General features: G+C 37.8%; 1 protein-coding gene across 2 annotated transcripts in view; it reads left to right on the forward strand.

Moving 5' to 3' along the window:
- The window catches only part of cacna1ib (calcium voltage-gated channel subunit alpha1 Ib), a 45,143-nt gene extending 25,753 nt beyond the window's left edge, over positions 1-19,390 (forward strand). For both annotated transcript variants that reach the window (XM_026260772.1, XM_026260774.1), the window contains 13 exons: positions 67-259; positions 721-872; positions 3,306-3,415; positions 3,492-3,625; positions 4,477-4,547; positions 5,588-5,666; positions 6,196-6,317; positions 7,636-8,049; positions 10,030-10,176; positions 10,475-10,609; positions 12,590-12,737; positions 13,997-14,193; positions 14,895-19,390. In XM_026260772.1, coding sequence (XP_026116557.1) covers positions 67-259; positions 721-872; positions 3,306-3,415; positions 3,492-3,625; positions 4,477-4,547; positions 5,588-5,666; positions 6,196-6,317; positions 7,636-8,049; positions 10,030-10,176; positions 10,475-10,609; positions 12,590-12,737; positions 13,997-14,193; positions 14,895-15,461 — 2,469 coding nt within the window. In that variant the 3' untranslated portion in view covers positions 15,462-19,390. The remainder of the gene's footprint in view (positions 1-66; positions 260-720; positions 873-3,305; positions 3,416-3,491; positions 3,626-4,476; positions 4,548-5,587; positions 5,667-6,195; positions 6,318-7,635; positions 8,050-10,029; positions 10,177-10,474; positions 10,610-12,589; positions 12,738-13,996; positions 14,194-14,894) is intronic.
- Positions 19,391-20,621: the final 1,231 nt, after the last annotated feature.

Genomic DNA, 20,621 nt, shown 5'->3' on the forward strand with positions numbered 1-20,621 from the left:
TCAGTATTCGTTCAGTTAGTCAGCGCTGAGAGTGTTTTAACTCTCTGATGGTGTGTCTGTGTTCAGCCCGTCATCAATAACAACCCCTGGATGCTGCTGTACTTCATCTCCTTCCTGCTGATCGTCAGCTTCTTCGTCTTGAACATGTTTGTGGGTGTGGTGGTGGAGAACTTCCACAAGTGCCGTCAGCATCAGGAGGTGGAGGAAGCGCGGCGGAGGGAGGAGAAGCGGCTGAAGCGCATGGAGAAGAGGAGGCGCAGTAAGAGTCTGCATATGAAGGAGTTTGAGCGTCTTATTAGTTTCTCATCTATTCTCAGCTCAATCCATCTCCGTCGTCCTGCTGCTCTCGGTTGCTCCTCTTCTTCTTCATTTATCTTCATCTCTTTTGCTCTCGTCTGTTATTATTATTCATCTTCCCGTGTCGTCTGCTGCTCTCACTCGTTTCTCTCTAATGTTTCTCCTCGTTCTACTTCTTTTCTTCTTCTCCTGAGATCCTGGGCCACATTCATCACTGCTGAACCCATTGTTTCCTCTTCCTCCTTCCATCCATCATCTCACGGCCGCCCACTTCCTCTTTCATTTACATCCATCCATCACTCAGTCCATCTGTCAGTGAATATCAGCGTGTGGTTTCTGTCAAAGCATCAGCACACAGTAAAAACCAATGCAGGGGAAAGAAATGATGATGTAAATATTAAGAAATGTTGTGTTTGTGTTCAGAGGCCCAGCGGCTGCCGTATTACTCCTCGTACGGTCGGATTCGGCTGATGATTCACTCGTTCTGCACCAGTCATTACCTGGACCTCTTCATCACCCTCATCATCTGCATCAATGTGGTCACCATGAGCCTGGAGCACTACAACCAACCACAGGTGAGCAGCACCGTCACATGACCCGCTGCCAATCAGCTGCCTGCACACTTCCTTTGATTTATTGGAAATACTATTATAGTTTTTTAAAGTAAAGTCCAGAGTTTTGTGACCGTAGGGAGCGTGGTGGATTGTAGTGTGGTAGAAAACTAGTTAAGAACGCAGGAGCTAAACTATTTAAGGCCTTATAAGTGAATAATATTTTGTAACTGACACAGAACTCAATAGGTAACCAGTTTAGAGACTTTAAATATAATATGATCATATTTTCTTGACCTGGTAAGGACTCTAGCTGCTGCATTTTGGACGACCTGTAGCTTGTTTATTGACGAAGCAGGACAACCACCTAGAAGTGCATTACAATAGTCCAGTCTAGAGGTCATGAATGCATGAACTAGCTTTTCTGCATCAGAAACAGATAACATGTTTCGTAGCTTGGCAATGTTTCTAAGATGGAAAAATGCAGTTTTTGTAAAATGTGAAACAGATTTTCAAAACAAAATCAAAAGTTGCTGTCTAATATAACACCCAAACGACTGTAGAGGAAGTAATAGTGTATACATACTAAGAGATTCTATGTACTGTTTTTGGTCCAGTAAGTAATATCTCTGTCTTATCTGAATTTAATAGGAGAAAATTATTAGTCATCTAATCTTTTACATTTTTAACACACTCTGTTAGCTTAGATAATTGAGAAGTTTCATCTGGTCTCGTTGAGATATATAGATGAGTATTATCAGCAGAACAATGGAAACTAATCCCATATTTTCTAATAATATTACCAAGGGGCAACATGTATATTGAAAATGGCAGAGGACCTACGATAGAGCCTTGTGGCACTCCATATTTTACTGGTGATAAATGAGATGTCTCCCCATTTAAATAAACAAAATGGTAGCGATCGGACAGGTAGGATCTAAACCATCTTAGAGCCTGCCCTTGAATACCTGTATAGTTTTGTAATCGATCTATGAGTATGTCATGATCTATGGTGTCGAACGCAGCACTAAGATCAAGTAAAACTAGAAATGAGATGCAGCCTTGATCTGACGCAAGAATCAGGTCATTTGTAATTTTAACAAGTGCAGTTTCTGTGCTATGGTGAAATTTTCTGCAGGAAAGAGCACAACTGAGCAGACATATCTTTTTATATTATGTCTAAATTGAATTTTTTTTGGACATAAATGGAAGATTCAAAATGAGCCAATAATTGGCCAGTTCACTAGGATCTAGTTGTGGTTTCTTTGTAAGAGGCTTAATAACAGTCAGCTTGAAGGATTTTGGCACGTGACCTAAAGAAAACGAAGAATTAATAATATTGAGAACTCTTTCATCATTTTAAGGTTAATATTAGGAATAGGCAGCTGAAAACAAGGTAGTTGTCAGTAACATCATCACTTTGAGTTACAATATCTATTTAAATTCCATGTGATATAATTAAATATAGAATATGATTAAAATGCAGCATAAACCTTAGATTTCCTAGTTAAGTGTGTATGTTAATCAACTCCTCATTACTTATTCATACATAGGATGCATGTGTACACTAATTCACAATAAGCATTACATATTCAGGAATTATTTTTATTATAGTTTTTATTAAAATTTTGAATCCGTTTTTATTTTTATATATCATGTTTCAATTAAATTCGAAAGTTTTTAAGCAATTTCGTTCTGTTTTTGTAATTTGTAATTGAAAAAAATTAATTTAATTAATTTAATTTAATTTATTTTTTTATTTTTTTAATTAATTAAAATTAAATTAATTTTTATTAACTTTTATTTCATTTCTAGTTTTAGTTATTTTAGTACATTTTAAGTTAATGTTTAGTTTGTTTCAGGTAATGTTTGTATTTATTTGTTTTAATTATAGTTCTATTTAACCCTGCATTGTTGCTGTTTTCAGTCAGTTTTGTTAAATGTATTTTTCTCATTTAGTTAATAATGTGTTTGTGCTTATTATAATAATAATAATAATAATCATCATCATCAACAACAACAACAACAACAAAACATTCTACATACATAACCTTGAAATGTTTTGTTAATGCTAAACTCTTTTGTTATACAGCTGAAGTGAATTCATATAGATCCATCAGTTTTCCTAAAAGAACACAAAGCGCTCAGATGTTTAACACCATTTTCTTGTGCTCGCCAGCAGGTGTAAACTAGTTTTGTACCAACTAATGTCTGGGAAGTACAGTACAAACACTTTCCTGAATGCAGAGATGTACATCAGAATGGCTTTGTGGCTGATTTCTGGTGTTTCATGAATGAGGCTCGTGGCCCTTGTGTTTGTCTGCTGGTGGTTTATTCAGAGTCCAGCAGCTCTGAGGAGCGTCTACTGTAATCAGAGCGATCAGAAATACAGCTGTTAATGACAGTAAATCTGGAGTAAAGGTCTGTGTCCAGTTTCTTCTCTCTGGTTTCTCTCAGTCGTTGGAGACGGCGCTGAAATACTGCAACTACTTCTTCAGCTCCACGTTTGTGGTGGAGGCCGTGCTGAAGCTCATCGCGTTCGGCTTCAGACGCTTCTTTAAAGACAGGTGAGCAGCGTCTGAAGGAACACACAGCCGCGCTTCCAGAGCATCTCCAGATCTTCAGATGTTTCTGTCTCCTCAGATGGAATCAGCTGGATCTGGCCATCGTTCTGCTGTCTGTGATGGGAATCACTCTGGAGGAGATTGAAATAAACGCTTCGCTCCCCATCAATCCCACAATCATCCGCATCATGAGGGTCCTGCGCATCGCCCGCGGTGAGCATCAACACCGCATTATACACACCGCGGGAATTCAGAGATAAAAATCCATTATAAAATCATTTGTGCACTTAAAAATGTATAAGAAGGAAAACCTCTGTAGCTTTAGTATTAAATGCAATTTGGATTGAGAAGAAGTAATTGACTGAGGAGGTTAATACTGAATCATCAAGTGAATCGTGTACTTTAAATTTATGCTTTATTTTCATTCAGATGCTCTTTTAATAATTTATAACATAAACCCCTTTTCTGGACTAATATGCTGGACATTTGTTGTTTTGTTTCAAGAAACTAATAATTAAAATATTTTGAAAAAAAAAATAATAATTACACTGAAAACTAAATGGAAAATAAATAAATAAATATTGTAATATATTTTATAAGAAAATACTATCATTCTTTCTACTCAAAAATTCCCATTTAATTCAATGTGTTACCCGCCGTAGTTATTTGTGAAATTGATGGTAACGCTCAAAGCCTTTATGTATAATGTATTACAAAGGTATTCATAAAATATGTTGTAATGCATTACATCTTTTCATGAATAATTCTATCCAAAGCTAAATATGCAGATTCCTTAATATATTATTAGATACATTGTTTAATATATTATACCTGTGCTTGTAATTATTCATGAAATCATTCAGTGCATAATAAGGTACATGACAAGTAGTAATTAATGCATTAAAATACTTTTGAATGCATTATATAGTAAGGCTTTATGTGTTACTAAATATACCAGAACTTTCTGAGTGGAAATCCTACACCAGTTTTTTTCAGTGAAGAAAGGGCATGAGCTGAATAAATGACCCAGTGTCGTTCTGTGGGATTTTGTCTCTATTTCACAGTCCTGAAGCTGTTGAAGATGGCGACAGGAATGAGAGCGCTGCTCGATACTGTGGTGCAGGCGTTACCACAGGTACACACACACACACACACACACACACACACACACACACACGCACACACACACTCACTCTCTCTCTCTTTCTCTCTCTTTCTCTCTCTCACACACACACACACACACTCTCTGTCTCTCTCTCTTTCTCTCTCTCTCTCACACACACACACACACACTCTCTCTCTCTCTCTCTTTCTCTCTCTCTCTCACACACACACACACACACACACACACATACACTCTCTCTCTCTCTCTCTCTTTCTCTCTCTCTCACACACACACACATACACTCTCTCTCTCTCTCTCTCTTTCTCTCTCTCTCACACACACACACACACACACACACACTCTCTCTCTCTCTCAAAAGAATAACCTCTAAACTATCAATCCGAGACATGAGGAGATTGAGTGTGAAACAGTTTTGATTGTCAGTCATTTAGAGCCTTAGACATCTCCGTATAAAATCCAGCAGATCCTGATGAGAGTAAAGTTGTAGAGACTCATGAGAAGTGTCTGGCGTGTGAATGAAGCGTTAGACGTGCTCTCATCACATCGTTTCAAGAGTCATCGAGTGTTCAACACGGCTGTGCGCAGCTCTTCAGTCACTCATTTCACACTCATAAACACATTAAACAGATGGCGTCGATCTACAAACCTCCTTTCGCTGGATTAACTGTGCCACTGATCACACTTCAGTCCTGTAAATGTGTCAATAGTAGCTTAATTTATGTGATTTAAGATCAGGATTTATATAAAACCGCTGTGTGCATTTGAGTCACACGTATGTGAGGAATAACGTGAATAAGCGTTTGTTTTCTCAAGCTCTCGCCGGCTCAGATGGGCTTCCAGCGCGGCTAATGGAAACGAATTAACCTTGAATGTAAGCAATGAAGCAGCTGTGAGTGCATGACCAGCACAAACCTCATTCTGGGAATTAAATGACTTTCATTCTCAGTGTTGACGGCTGTTTTAGTGTTTGAGATGAGCTCAGCATGGCACGACGGCTACACAAACACTGCTGATGTGTGTGTGTGTGTGTGTGTGTGTGTTTCGTTCAGGTGGGGAATCTGGGTTTGCTCTTCGTTCTGTTGTTCTTCATCTACGCCGCGCTCGGAGTCGAGTTGTTTGGAGAACTGGGTGAGAGAAATCACTTCAGTCATAAAGCACATAATGATCTGTTTGCATATGCATTTCTCTCTTAAACTGTGACATCAAAAGTGGAAGAACAGTAAAGACATTTCTAATGTTACAGAAGATCTCATTTCAAATAAATGCTGTTCCTTTGATCTTTTTTATTCATCTGTGAATCATAAAAAAATTATTGCATGATGGTTTCCATAAAAATATCACACAGCACAACTGTGTTAAACACTGATAATAATCAGAAATGTTTCTTGAGCAGTAAATCATCATATTATTCTGATTTCTGAAGATCATGTGACACTGAAGACTGGAGGAATGATGCTGAAAATACAGCGGAGCATCACAGAAATACATTACACTTTAACACAGATTCACACAGAAAACAGTTTATTTAATTTGTAATAATATTTCAGTATTTTTGACCAAATAAATGCAGCCTTGGTGAGCAGAAGACACTTCAGATAAGACGTGATTACTTCATGAGTTAATTCTGAATGTGTCTCTCCGTGTGTCTGTGTTTCAGTGTGTAATGTTGATTACCCGTGTGAAGGCATGAGCCGTCACGCCACGTTTGAAAACTTCGGCATGGCGTTCCTCACTCTTTTCCAGGTTTCTACAGGAGATAACTGGAATGGCATCATGAAGGTAGAGCTCATGCGGGTGTCACTTAAACTATAGCTATAAACCACATTAATCAGCTGCATTCAGCCGGAATACAGTGTTGTTTTTCTTCTTCCTTTGTGTGTTGAGTCAGTCACATCCAACTAGATTTCTGGATTTAAAAAAAAATAATAGGTGAGCAATTGATGTGCTGCTTGATAAATGGCTGTAAAGATTGTGTTGATTAATCATTAAGCTACATTATGCTGAATTAAGGTAATGTATAAGGTATATAAGGTGTATAAAGTAATTTATATCATAATACATTCCCTAGGTGATTAGGTTAAGTGAATAAATATGCATTGATTTTTTTCAGAGCAGAAATCTGAGCATTGGATAGAGACAGGTTCAGAATGTTTGTTAGATTTTGTTTTCTTCCAGAGGGGATTTAGAATTTCTCTTTTTATCACCCCATAAATCAGACATTTATGAAAAAACACATTTTCACCATGTTTTGGGAATAAAACGTGAAATATGTATAAGGTGACTGATGTATTATCAGTAAAAGCCTTCAGAATACAGATAGGAATAAAACTGCAAAGTTTGGTGTATGTACTGTAAGAGAAAAAACTTTTTAAAGATATGGATTGAAACTGAAATCTTGATGCAAAAAATACAGAGTACATCACATTAAACTCTTGTATGTTTCCTTTCCACTAGTCTGAAAGCAAAATAGAACAACATCTCATGAAAAACTATTATTTCCTGTAGTGTCTCGCCTTAAGCAAAAACAGACAATATTTTAAAACTGAGAATTATACATATTCTAAAAGCTGAATAAATAATCTTTCCATTGATGTAAGGTTTGTTAGAATAGGACAATATTTGGCCGATTTATTTGAACTATTTGAAAATCTGGAATCTGAGGGTGCAAAAAAATGTAAACATTGAGACATCTTTAAACATCTTTAAATTGTCCAAATTAAGTTCTTAGTCATGCGTATTACTAATCAAAAATCATGTTTTGATATATTTATGGAAGGAAATTAACAAAATATTTTCATGGAACATGATCTTTACTAAATATCTTAATGATTTTTGGCATAAAAGAAAAATCAATCATTTTGGCCCATACAATGTATCGTTGTCAGTTGCTACAAATAAACCTGCTTCTGTGCTCCAGGGACACATTTGTGAAACAGCAGCATGTTTAAAGCAGACGTGACACTCTTTTCCTCAGCAGTGGCAGTTCGACCAGCAGCCGTGATGCATGAGAGATATTTAGCTGATTTCGTGTTTCTATTTTAGCCGGTGTGAAGGAAATGACAGAAGTGGATAGTCATTAGTGTGTTTGTGCTCACAGGACACGCTGCGCGAGTGTCCGCCGGGCGACAGCTACTCGTGTAACTCCAGTCTGCAGATCATCTCGCCCATGTACTTCGTCAGCTTCGTTCTGACGGCTCAGTTCGTCCTGATTAACGTGGTGGTGGCCGTGCTGATGAAGCACCTGGACGACTCCAATAAAGAGGCGCAGGAGGATGCAGAGATGGACGCAGAGATTGAGATGGAGCTGGCGCAGGGCGGCCTGTGCTGTTTGGGGCGTCCGGAGCGCCCAACCGGGACCGATGTGGGCAAGAGACCGGCAGGAGGCTGCGGGAACAGGCAGGAGGCGATGGCTGCGGTTCACACACACGCCAGCACCAGCCAGAGCGGAATGACACCGTCCAGAAACACACAGGACACGCAGAACCAGAGGAAACTCTGCTCACCGGCACAGGTGCGGCTCGACCTCGCTGACATACTGAACACAGGACACAGAAGACATCACAGCCAGTGTCATTTACTGTAAATAAACAATCAAAACATTTGACTGAAGTCAGTCTGAAAACATAAACAATAGATTTTTGAGATTTAAACCAATTCAAGTTTGAAACTCCCACTGACTTAGAATGGAACTGAATAGCAGTTGTGATGTCATCAAATTTGCACACCGCGTTGTGATTGGTTTATAATGTTGATGTTACAGTTACTATAACATTAACTGTCATGATTACTATAACCAATAATTTAATCAGTATCTATGATTAATAAATAATGAAATCATAATAATTGATACTGTAACCGATATAACTATTATGATAACTATAATAAAGACAACATTAACTATAGCAACAACTATAATGATATCTGTAACAATGACTATAATTATAATGTTAGCTTATAACTATCATGATAACTATAACCGATAATTTTAACAACAACAATAACTTAAACAATGTTAAGTATAGGTCTAATGAAAAATTATAACTAATAACGATAATTATAACTTTAACCGATACTGTGAACGATAACTATTATGATGACTATAATAAAGAAAACTTTAACTATAATTGTAACTATAATGTTACCTATAAGTAAAATGACATCTATAATTATAATGTTAGCTATGATAACTATAATGATAACTATAACCGATAACTTTAACAACAAAAGTAACTTTAACACTGTTAATTATAGGTCTAATGATAAATTATAACTAATAACTATAATTATAACTTGAAACCGATATTGTGACCGATAACTATTATGATGACTGTAATAAAGAAAACTTTATCTATAATAGTAACTATAATGTTACCTATAAGTATCGTAATAACTATAATTATAAGGTTAGCTATAATGATAACTATAACCGATAACTTTAACAACAACAATAACGATAACTTTAACAATGTTATGTATAAGTCTAATGATAAACTATGACTAATAACTTTAATTATAGCATTAACTTTACTAACTTTTTTACTAACTTTAACTATAACCATAACAATGATAACTATAAACATATAAAGATAGCAAGAACCGATAACTATAATAGCAATAACTTTAACTATAATCTTAGCTATAATGACAACTATAACTGTAATGATAACTATTATTGATAACTATACCGATAATAATAACTTTAACAATAATGTTAAGTCTAAAAATGATAACTATAATGATAACAATATTGGCAGATGATAACTCATTTATTTCATAATTGTGCTGTAGTTTTGTCGTCAGCTGCTTTAAATGCTGGACTCTGTTTATGGTTATAGTAATCTATCATGGTGTGAACGGACACTAAAACTGAGCTCAAATTTTAAGACTGAGATTCACTGCAGCAGATGAACATATAAATCATATCCGATGAAGTGCTTCATTTGTCTAGTGTGATTTACTGCACTGTAAATGAAGTGTCATTAGAGCAGGTGTATTCATGAACAGTATCTACTGTATATTGAAATGATAATATTCCCCTGTAATCTCACTGTAAAGGTTTTGTTTTTTAAGCGGGACAGCAGTCATAAATCTTTCATGAATCATTACACTGAGTTATTGTAAATTTCCTTCGTGACTTCTGATAGCCCGCAGTGATCGTGTATTATGTGCGCGTGTGTGTGTGTGTGTGTGTTAATGGAGACACATTGTGAGTCATAAGAGGAAATGAACTCGCAGCTGAAACACAAAACAATCTGTCCACATGTGATGAGCAGTGAATCTCACACTGATGTCTGGTTCACACTGACAGTGATTTATTGCTGCTCGCGGTCGGCGTTCACACTGCTGGACACTCAGAGTTAAGACACTCTGATCATGAACAACATGCAGTGTGGATGAAAACAAGACGCCACTCTAATTTAACCTTGAATCAGTTTTCTAGCTGCTGAAAAATTCACAGCAATTCACTGAAGCAAATACAAATGTGTGTCAGGAGAACCAGTGGCTGGAGAGCGTCTCTCTGCTGATGAAGGACTCGCTGGATGGAGAAATGCAGATGATTGATAATCTCTCCGGATCTGTGTTCCACCATTACTGCTCTCCAGCTATCAGACGAGACGGCAGGAGCCGATCAGGAGAGGTGAGGATACCTAACACAAACATCATCATGTATGACAGACTAATTCTAAATGAAATGAACATGGAAACAGCATCTGAAACATGGTGTAATTAATGCATACAGTGTGAGATCTCCTTCAGGCTGATTTTAAGAGCAGTGATGAGAAAAGAAGCTGCATTTGAAACCCTGTCTGTGATGGATCATACTGTGCTTGTGTGTGTGTGTGTGTGCGCGCAGCAGGTCATGTGCATGAATGTTCAGATCCCTGCATGCATCAGTGTTTTGACAGCTTCCTGTGGTCATGGTGTGTGTTTTGTAGATCCGGCTGGCAGAGGTCGAGCAAACGTCTCTGATGTCGGAGCTGATGTCAGATAAATCCTCCTCACCAGCGCTGACTGATGACATCAGCCTGGACGAGCAGAGCGAATACCAGCTGCTGGACAGAGACTGTAAGGTGTGTGTGTGTGTGTGTGTGTGTAAAGACGCTCCAGCTCCCAGAGCTGTGTGACAGTCACCCTGCTCTGCTCTGATTAATCATTATTGACATGCTTAATTAACTGATAAGTGGATAAAGCTCTGGGTGGATGTTTGGAGCTCCTTTGGGATCGTCTCAGCAGGATCTTCTCGCTCTATCTGTGTCTCTGGTGCTTCTGCTGACAGACTCTTGTGGGGAAGCACAAGATCATACTTGACTTGCACTCAACACTTCAAAAAGCATCAAGAAAATCATCTGTCATCCTGCACTCACCATGGGCGTAGCTTGACGTTTAAACCTTTTAAAGTAAAATCAACTTGGTCAGTTAGACTTTTAAATGCATTGAGTTTTTCTGTAGTAAACCTACAAATACATACTACTTTCAAGTTATTTGAACTTAAAGAGATCAGCAGTAAGGGCATGAGGTTGCACCATACATTGTATGTACATTTCTTTTAACAGCTGTGCTACATTTTATAAATAAACACCTTGAAAATAATGCACTATAAACAAGTTTGTCAACACAATCTCAAAGGCTTTTATTTAACAAACCAAGAAGTCAAATGTAAAAATGTATCTCCACAAACTTTGCAATTAAATTATAGTGCATTTAATTTATTAAGTAACATCGGAGCGAGCTACTTTTTGGATAATGTAAGATTGAACTTATTTTAGTGAATAAAGTACCATGTTTCAGCTTTGTTAGGGTGGGTAAATTACACAAAATCTTATTTTATCCTTGCCTTTAGAAAATCCTCAATCAATGTGCTCCATAACAGCTTCATGTGGCCATAAGCTTTTAATCTAACGTGGCTCTAAGCACTATGCATCGTCAAAGTTTCACTTTCACTGTGACTATTCCAGTACATGTGGTGTTAACATGGAATAATTATAATGGTTACCTTATGAACCCAGAGTTTCCACATCAGTAGGATAGTGATAAAATCAGCATCCTCCATCTGGAGACTTGTGGTGCATTTCTGGGCAAAACAAAAAAACATTGTCGACCAACAATATAAAATGCGTGAAAAAATGCATATTAATTGGTTATTACAAATTATACCACTACTGGAAACTACTGTAAATTGATAAACTGTTTGGCGTGATGACGTTATATGTCTCAGATGGCGCCATGTAGTCTCATTTAGCCTCAGTTAGCAATCGCCATTTTTCAGAAACATAACAGTAAAAAAAAATTATTAGTGGTGTGTAACAAAATCCCATTCAAAAAAACACATTGAAATTCTAACTCGCTTCCGGGTTTTATCATTGTTCCACCACTCTATATGGATGTAGAACACTTTTCATATGTCATATATCATGTCATTTTTTTTTTGTGTATACTGTTATAAATTAATTATTTAAAAATGTAGCTAGAGAGCACTACAGCGGTGAAAAACAATTGTTATAATGCACTCTGTGGAGAAAAAAAAAACTTTGTTATAGCCAAAAAACAAAAACAAAAAAAAGACTTTCTGTGACACATTTAATGAATTTAAGTCTTTATTTTTACATGCCTATAAACTAAAGATAAAAAGAGACTCCCCTATGCGTTTTAGAAAAGACCTGAGGGGAGTTTCATTTTATCTGTTGTTTATAACCATGTTAAAATAAAAGCCTCTTAAATGTATTATGTGTGCCAGGAAAATCCTGTTTTTTGGGTATGTTTTTTTGTTTTGGTGAATGGGTATCTTATGTTCATGCTGCCCTTTGTCCACATGAAATAAATGGGGATAGACTAAACTTATCATCCTAATAGTCTCTGAGATTTATGAGAGATATTTCTATACGTCATCATTATATCATGCGTTGTGTGGGGATCTGGAACATTCATTGATAATCCTCTCCTCTACTTCAGTTCTCAATTCAGATTTAGTTGTAATATGCTGCGTCACACTGCTGTAGAGACAGTGTGATGTGTGTGATGAGGCGCACATGAACCGCTGTGTGTCTGTACAGGTGGAGCAGGGCAGCACTGACCTCAGCACAGACGTGGTTGTGTGCAGAAGCTTTCATCCTCCGAGCAAGGCCTGCAGTCCTGAGCGAGACAGACGGGATGTGCGGTGTGAGACGGGTCATCAGCTCCAGTCTCCAGCTCACGGCGGAGGTCTGACACCATCTGTGTGTTCTGAAGGGTTGTTTACCCCAGATGTGTTCTTACACTTCAAGAGCACATAGCAAGTTGTTATGTTCTTTGTTATGATCATAAAGATGGTACTGTATAAGAGAAAGCCACATGAAGTATCAAAGCTCATCACAAGTAGCTTCACCACAAGCAGAAGTATATATTAACATATAGAAGGTGCACATTTATGGAAACACAAAACACCATCATGGTAACACACGTGATACTTAAATAATGCAAAAAACTTTCATTAAGCAACAGAAGATGTAACATAAAGCTCAAATGTACATAACTGATAACAAGAACTATTTAAAAACATGATTATTTAAACAAAATACTTTCAAACGTGGAGTGTCACGCAGGGAATTCTGGGAATATCAGTTTACAGTTTTAGACTGTAAATTATACATTGATTTGTTCTTTTTTTACTTCTAAAAGCTGTATAATTAACAGAATTTTACTGTAAATTTACATTAAATGCTTTGTTAGATCTTTTACAGTTTTTCCCTGTATATAGTACGGGAACTTACTGTTAACCTATTATCAGTTTTTTTCCGTAGCGTTTTTACAAAATTTTACAGTTAAAATTACACTTATTTTTTACAGTGCATGATATGTCTATCCATCATTACATTTTTATATTTATGTAGCCTACACAATAATATTATTTTACACTGTAATCCTTTTGTTTTTAATATTTGGCATGTTTGTGAGATGTGCATCCCTGTGCGTAATAGACAAAGTCAACACGCAGTGTGGACCCGCCCAGTGGCACATTTTCTACCAACGCTTTCTTTAAATAATAAAAACATATTGCGCCATTGACTTTAGACCAGGTTTGAGCTGGTCTATGGCACAGTCTATTTTCAGCTCCTTAAAATAGCAATTTGCCTGAACACACCTCTTTATTAGACCAGTACGCCCATGGGCGGACAAATGGGTGCAAATGCATTTGTTAATTAAACAACGTGGTGTTGGACTGGAAAATGCAAACAGTGCCGGACTGAAACTAGCAAACACACTTGCGCTGCACCTTGCATCACATTGCACCGGGTGTATGTTAGGCCCCTTAAAGTTTGAGCTTCTAAAACCTTCTAGTTAGGCTTTCCCAAATCAAATCAAGTTTGTCTTGATAACATATTTAGTTTTACACATATAAATGAAATTCTCAGAAGGGAAGCTGTGGTGTAAAAACACCTGTTGTGTTCCACTGAAATAGGCTGATGTTTTGTTTGTGGCAGATGGCAGTGGAGGAGACGGTCAGACGTCTTCACCTCTCTTTCATCTCCCGGCTGAGTTTTTCCACCCTACCACCGCTGTGATTCCACAGGGCAGCCCAGCCATCGGAGCGGCCCAGCCGGGCTCCAGACACGCCTCTCCGACCTCATGGGCTTCTCTCAGGTCCCCAGGGGCCAATAGCAGGGTCAAGGGCTCTCAGGTAAAAAACATGACAGATAACCATTCAAACTCAATCAGGACTTAGAGTCCAGTGTCTAGGAAACAATAAAATGATGAAGGGGTCTTGAGTAGACAGACTTTGACTTCAGGCATGAGGTGAGGTCCAGTTTGCAGCTTATTCTGGCCAACAATCATCCACTTAAGATGCAGTCATATTTACCATTGCTTGGTAAATTTGTTGCAAGTGAAATCCAGTTATTCCAAAAGGACTCCATGCAATTGGGAGTTTAGAAAAGGTTTGTTTATGTTCAAGTTGGTCATCCAGATTCGCCACACTAATCAACAGAACTCTGTTTGAAAGTGACTTCAATGTGAGCAGTGATTTAATCATCTATACACTATAGGCAATTGACCATGGACCTCTTTTCCCCCAGTGGAACTTGATGGGAGGCCACCTTTAGACCACAGGGGTTTTGGACATCTTGTTTACCTGCTACTAACTGGTTCAAACTACTAGAATGTCTTTTGGAGCTTTGAGGCTACTGCACTTGAAAATGCTGTCAAATCAAGTGACAAGTTCTTCCTCAAAAGTTTACTATCAACTAAGCACCTTCTAAGCACCTGATTTCCATGTGCACACAGACAGAAAATCTGCAGTTGCAGATCTGGGTCACCAAACACTCTCATGTCCAGATCCAGGTTTGTTTCTCTCCTGACTCTCTTGTCTTTTCTTTGCTGCAGACGTCCCACAGGAACTCCTTGCTGGCCACTGGCAGTTCGGTGAGCAGCCTGGAGACCATGCTGGAGGAGGGCGTCTCTACACTACCCCTGATCTGCAGAACACATATTCCTCCTCCAGAACTCACCCAGAGACCTTGTACACCACAGACTCTGTTCAACCTCCAGGCCACCAGGGGGCACCAGAGGAATCGGAGCAGATACAGTGACTGCACATATCCTAACAGGATCCGACAAGACCCCTCCGATGAGGACACTGGATCCGGGGTTAGGGCTGGAGGACCCAGTCAGGCTGGTAATCCTGAGCAGTTATCGGATAATCTGAGTAGCTACTCTCTGACCTGTCTGCACCCGCCTGATTCGCTGGCACTGCCTCTGGCCAAGAGGTGCAACAGCACGGGGAGTTTAGCACTGGGGAGCCTAGCGGTCCGGAATAAAGATGGGAGGTGCCTTTATGGATTCGATCCCTGGACTGAAGCAACAACTGAGGAATCTGAGAGGGATGCATCCCCCTTAGGCACCAAGACGTGCAGCCAGACTGTGGGTTCTGGCTGTCGTAAGAACAGATGAAATGTGCGTTTTGGTCCAGGTATCGGACACTGTGTGGTCTCTTCTGTGAACTCGTCTCCATGTTTATCTCGAATGACACACATCTGTCTCCTGTTGTGCTACTGACCACAGCAACACAGTCTATTTTCCTCTACAGGCTATTACACTGGATGCTTCAGAGGAGATGCAGTAGTCACGGAGTAGCATAGAATATTCTGGAACATGAGGAACTTAAACTCATTCAATCATATCAAAAACAGACTAACAATGTCACCAGCCTGAGAGTGTAGCGATCTTTAGGTGAAGCTGGGTGTGTAGCATGTGACGTGTTCAATGCAGAAAGATCCCATACAATGCTGCGTTCAGGTCATGTCGAAATGATTGCAATTATGGGTGCTGTGGTTGAGAAAACCATTTTCTCCTAAAAGCATCTAATCTTCCCTGAAATGAGAGACTGTGGAGGATAAGACTTGTTTTTCAGAGAAAATTGTTGGCAAATTGTTTTGTTTAAAACATAAACAAAATTTAAATTGTTCTGATTTTTTCCCAAGGATGTTTCGAAGCTTGTACTGGGAAACAAGTCAAAATACTGAACAAGACAAGAAGTGCATCTGAAATCTGGTAGTGTTTAAATACTACATTTGATGAGGAATATCTACTTGCATTATGTTCTTACATCATTGTCTGTAGAATGAATGTTGGCATCAGCTGCGTCGCTATACTGCCATTCAAAACTACTCATGGGATTGTAAGCTGTGCGCTAGTAGTAGGTCAGATACCTTTTGCCTGCTATTTTACGAATTTGAACATACTACTCAGATGCTGTTTTATAGTAGAGAAATAGGCGTATTCTGATGCACCAGATGGACTTTTTTGCAGGGAACTGGCAAATTATGAAAGCTCTGATATTTGTGTAAAAACCAAAATGGCAGCGGGTTTGGCAGTCAAAGGTAATTTGGCAACTTCAGAGTGCTGTAGCTGTGATGTCAAACCCAGATGGTTAATTCGGCTCTGGTTCTCAAACAGTGTCTTTTGCTTCGTTCTTATGCAGAAATGTTAGGGTTTTAGCAGCCGCCCACAGATCATTAGAGCTGCTGTCTGAGTTTATAAAATAAAAATCTAAGGACACATCTCAAGCCCAAACCATGACACACACACACACACTGAGTGTTGGGGATGGTTGAGGATCTTCTGTGGGTTTTGTTCTTGGATCTTCTGTGTTTGTAGTATAATGATGGTAGAAAAAGAAACATGAACCCTAACCCTAAACCCAGTGAGCTGACCAGCTAGACAACATTTGAAGCTTTATATCTTCTCAAGAAATTGTGGAGGAATACAACTATGATGGAGTTTTATGAAAACCTGATTACCAGAACATAGTATAGTGTACATGTCATTCACATAGGTGTAATTCATGGGCGAGATTATGCTAATTGTGAATGAACGTACATGTGCACCCTATTTCTGAATGATTGGAATTCATTAACATGCGATCATCAAATCTGTATTTGTGTCTGCAGAGGAGAGTTTTTGAAAAGATTCCTTAGATTCATGTATTTTTGTCCATTAGGATGTTGAGCTGTTACCTGACCGTTGTGGAGTTTGTTTCAGTTCATTTCAATCTCTAATGAAGGTTTATTGAAGCTCCCTATGTAGACCGTGAGGTCGCTCACTAGGGTTTGGATTAGAGCTGATGTTTGTCTCTGGAAATCATGCATGAGAGATGATGTAACTATACTGTGAAGATGGCAAAAAGTTATTTATTTTTGAAGTATTAAGTGAAATTTAATTCTTTTACCTACGTAGTTTTACATCTCTGTCTTCCACTTTGCATTTTGTACAAGCACCTCCCTTAAAATGTTTAATGTTTCTGGCCTTTAGTGACATGCTGTAACGGTGGCAGATCAGTGAAATTATTTTACTGAATTTGTTTCTCATCTGCACAGCTGATTTGTCTGTAAAGGACTCTCAATGCACATTGATTTATGTAGACTTTAGTGACCTTATTCCAAAACTCTGCTGTGATCGAATAATTTCCACTGGATCTTCATCATTGGAAAAATCTGTCACAAAGTCATTAATTTCTCAGACCTAAAAAAGTGAATTTAACGATAAATTAAATATATAATCACCTCCAATATTTATGCATTTGCTCTGAGATAGTTCTTTAGCACGGTCTTTCCAACCAAACGGTAAATGGTGGCAGAAGAAACTTTAGTTCAAATAATCAAGATACTGTTTTTCACTAAATGAACACAAGAATGATATTTAATACATGAACTGAACAATGCATAGCAATATTGACCTCTACTGTATATATATTTTTACTGAAACATGTTGAAGCATGTTAAATGGCACACATGATTACACTGAACATTTTTGGAAGATGAATCATCTGATTGTTTTGAATCGATTCATTGAAATGCAGCATTCAGAAGTGATTCATGTAAATGGACTGAAATTCTTAACTCGATCAGTGTTTTTGCTCTTGAAATTTAAACTCAAGACTATGTTCAAACATCTCTGATGCTTGTATACTTGCGGGTTGTGAGATGAGAAGGATGTGAAACCGTCTTTCTGAAATTTTACAAGCATTTAAACCATTGCAATATTTACACAAATTTAGTTGCCATTTAAATTACATAGTAAATATCTTGTCTCCTGCCTAGCCTTGTCTCCAGTTTTCCATTTAGATGAAACTGAATTTGCTTAGATTTTTCTGAAGTTCAAAGGAGTTTCATTCATTTCCCATGTGCTGTAGCATTTCATCATTCACACTCCTAATAAAGTGACTGAACTGCTTTACTGCTGTCAGTGAATCAGCAGAGTTTTGGTTATCGTGGGTAGTTAATCAGACTGTAATTGTCTTATGTGCAATCAGTGTTGATTCGGTTCACTGATGTCTGTCAGAACGGTGAGGAGTCATCTCATGAGTCTGATTTTAGGGTGAACGTTTCGTTGAAGTCAGGTAACGATGCCCCCCATCAGATGAAATCTTAATGAGCTGTCAGAGGATGAAGTTCTCACTTACGCTAGAATTGAGAAGATCCCTCAGATCAGAGCTGATGCTGGTCGCCACTTCATGCCCAAAGTAAGTACCAAAATAATGCATCACAGAAAAGAACAACTTTTTTTTTTTTTTTTTTGCCACTAAATTGTTAGTGATGTAAGTTGGTTGTCAATTTGTTTCTTTTAAAATGCATTGATTTTGACTTGAAAATAGCCATTGATGGGTGAATAAAATACAGTTGCATTTGAATTTTTAATGCACTCAGTTAGAAATGGTACTTTCTGATTTAATGATTCTCCAGAGGAAGTATGCACTTGTTCCGCTGGTTCAGTCAGTCTAGTCATGACATATATCAGCTTCCAGCTCTGAAAAAGTCCTGCTACCTCAACTAAGTAATATTGAGTTTTACAGATGTTTACAATAAAAGCTCCCGATTCAATTTGAATTTCAATTTACTGCTATAATTACAGAGCTCTGCTGTGCACCGATAGCGTTTTAATTAGACACTGGCATGATGGCGTTCAAACCGGCTGGAAGTCGACAGCTCATAACGCTCAGATTCACGCCAGTGCAGAGATTCATAATTAATTTCGTTGCATGCAATATCTGCACTTATAAGAGAGTTATGATTTTAACACAGTGGAACGAGGAGAGAATGAAGGAGCTGTTGAGAGAGACAGACTGCTCATGATCGGTTTCTGTGACCGTTCAAATTTAGATTCATGTTGTGTTGCATGAGATTGTTAGAAAAAAATATATATAAAACACACGCATGATTTATGATGAATGAGAACAATCTGCCCCAGACCGCATTATAATTACTGCAGTTCAGTGATGAGCACAAACTGAAGTCAAGCGCTGAATGAACATGAATCTTTTAGTATGTTGTGACAGAAAATGTGATGCAAGACCCTGATGGCAAATGGCACAGGCTTACCTCTACATTAAAGCAATACTTAAGGCTACATAAGAATATTAAATAAAATATTCAAAAGAATGTTCACACTTTTTAAAATCTAAAATGCATAAAAGTACCATTCAAGTTTGTTAATTAAGAAATCACTAAAGCTGTTTATTTTATCAAAAACCAGTGAAATATTATTAGAATCTAAAACCTTTTTTTTATGTGAATCTCTGTTAAAGTGTAATTTATTTCTGTGGTTTACTGCTCAAGAAACATTTCTGATTATTATCAGTGTTGAACACAGTTGTGCTGCTCAATATTTCTGTGGAAACTGTGATATTTGTCCAGAATTTGTTGATGAAATTAAAGTTCACATCTGTTTTGTAAATTAATGTTACTGATTTTATCGAAAGATTCATCAATGCATATATTCATTTTATACATTTTTTACCCTTAAAACCTTAAATCTTTATTGTTATTGATAGTTCAGCGAAGAGAATATAACATTCACTAAATATTTCCATTGAAAAAAGTTGTTTATAGTTTAAAAGGGTTCTTCAGATTATTAAAAACCTCCAAATTGATGTTCCTTCAATATGTGGACTTTTAGTGAAAACTAAAAAATGCATTTCACTTACATAACAGTTCAGAAGATGTGCTGCTTTTGTGTTTTATGGTGACTATGAAGCATCTTAACAGTCGTCCGTGTGATTTAGAGTCTGCAGAAGTCATGTGATGTTTTGGTGAGGATCAGGTGTAAATATGAGTTATTAGCTGATAATCTTCCAGCAGCAGACAAATATCGAGGTAGGTTTAGTTTTGTTCCTCTCACAAAACATCATTACAAAGCCAATTTCCATTTTATACACTTTTAAAGCGAATCACATTGTATTTGATGCTCAAATCGTTTATTTATTGGTTTGAGCTTCTTTAATTATTCTCTCTGTGGCTCAGAGGTTTTTGTTAATCTATGAGGTTTCCGCTCTCTCTCTGCGTGTGTGTGTGTGTGTTTGTAGATGAGGGATTGATATGTGTGTTGTGAGTCAGTTGAGAGTGTGTCGTGTCAGTCTCTGACAAAAGAAAGAGAAAAACAAAGAAAGTCTCTGATCTCCTCCCGTTCCCGTCGGTTTCTCTGAGGAGCGTGTTACTGTCAGCCGTCGACACACAAATACAATCACACAAGAACATCATCAGCTTTCCTCGTGCTGTCAGCTCACAGCCCGTCTGTTTGAGCAGCAGATTGTGGGTTGTGTTGGATCAGTGTGTG

Source organism: Carassius auratus, unplaced genomic scaffold (assembly GCF_003368295.1).
Source record: "Carassius auratus strain Wakin unplaced genomic scaffold, ASM336829v1 scaf_tig00215630, whole genome shotgun sequence".
Classification (NCBI taxonomy): domain Eukaryota; kingdom Metazoa; phylum Chordata; class Actinopteri; order Cypriniformes; family Cyprinidae; genus Carassius; species Carassius auratus.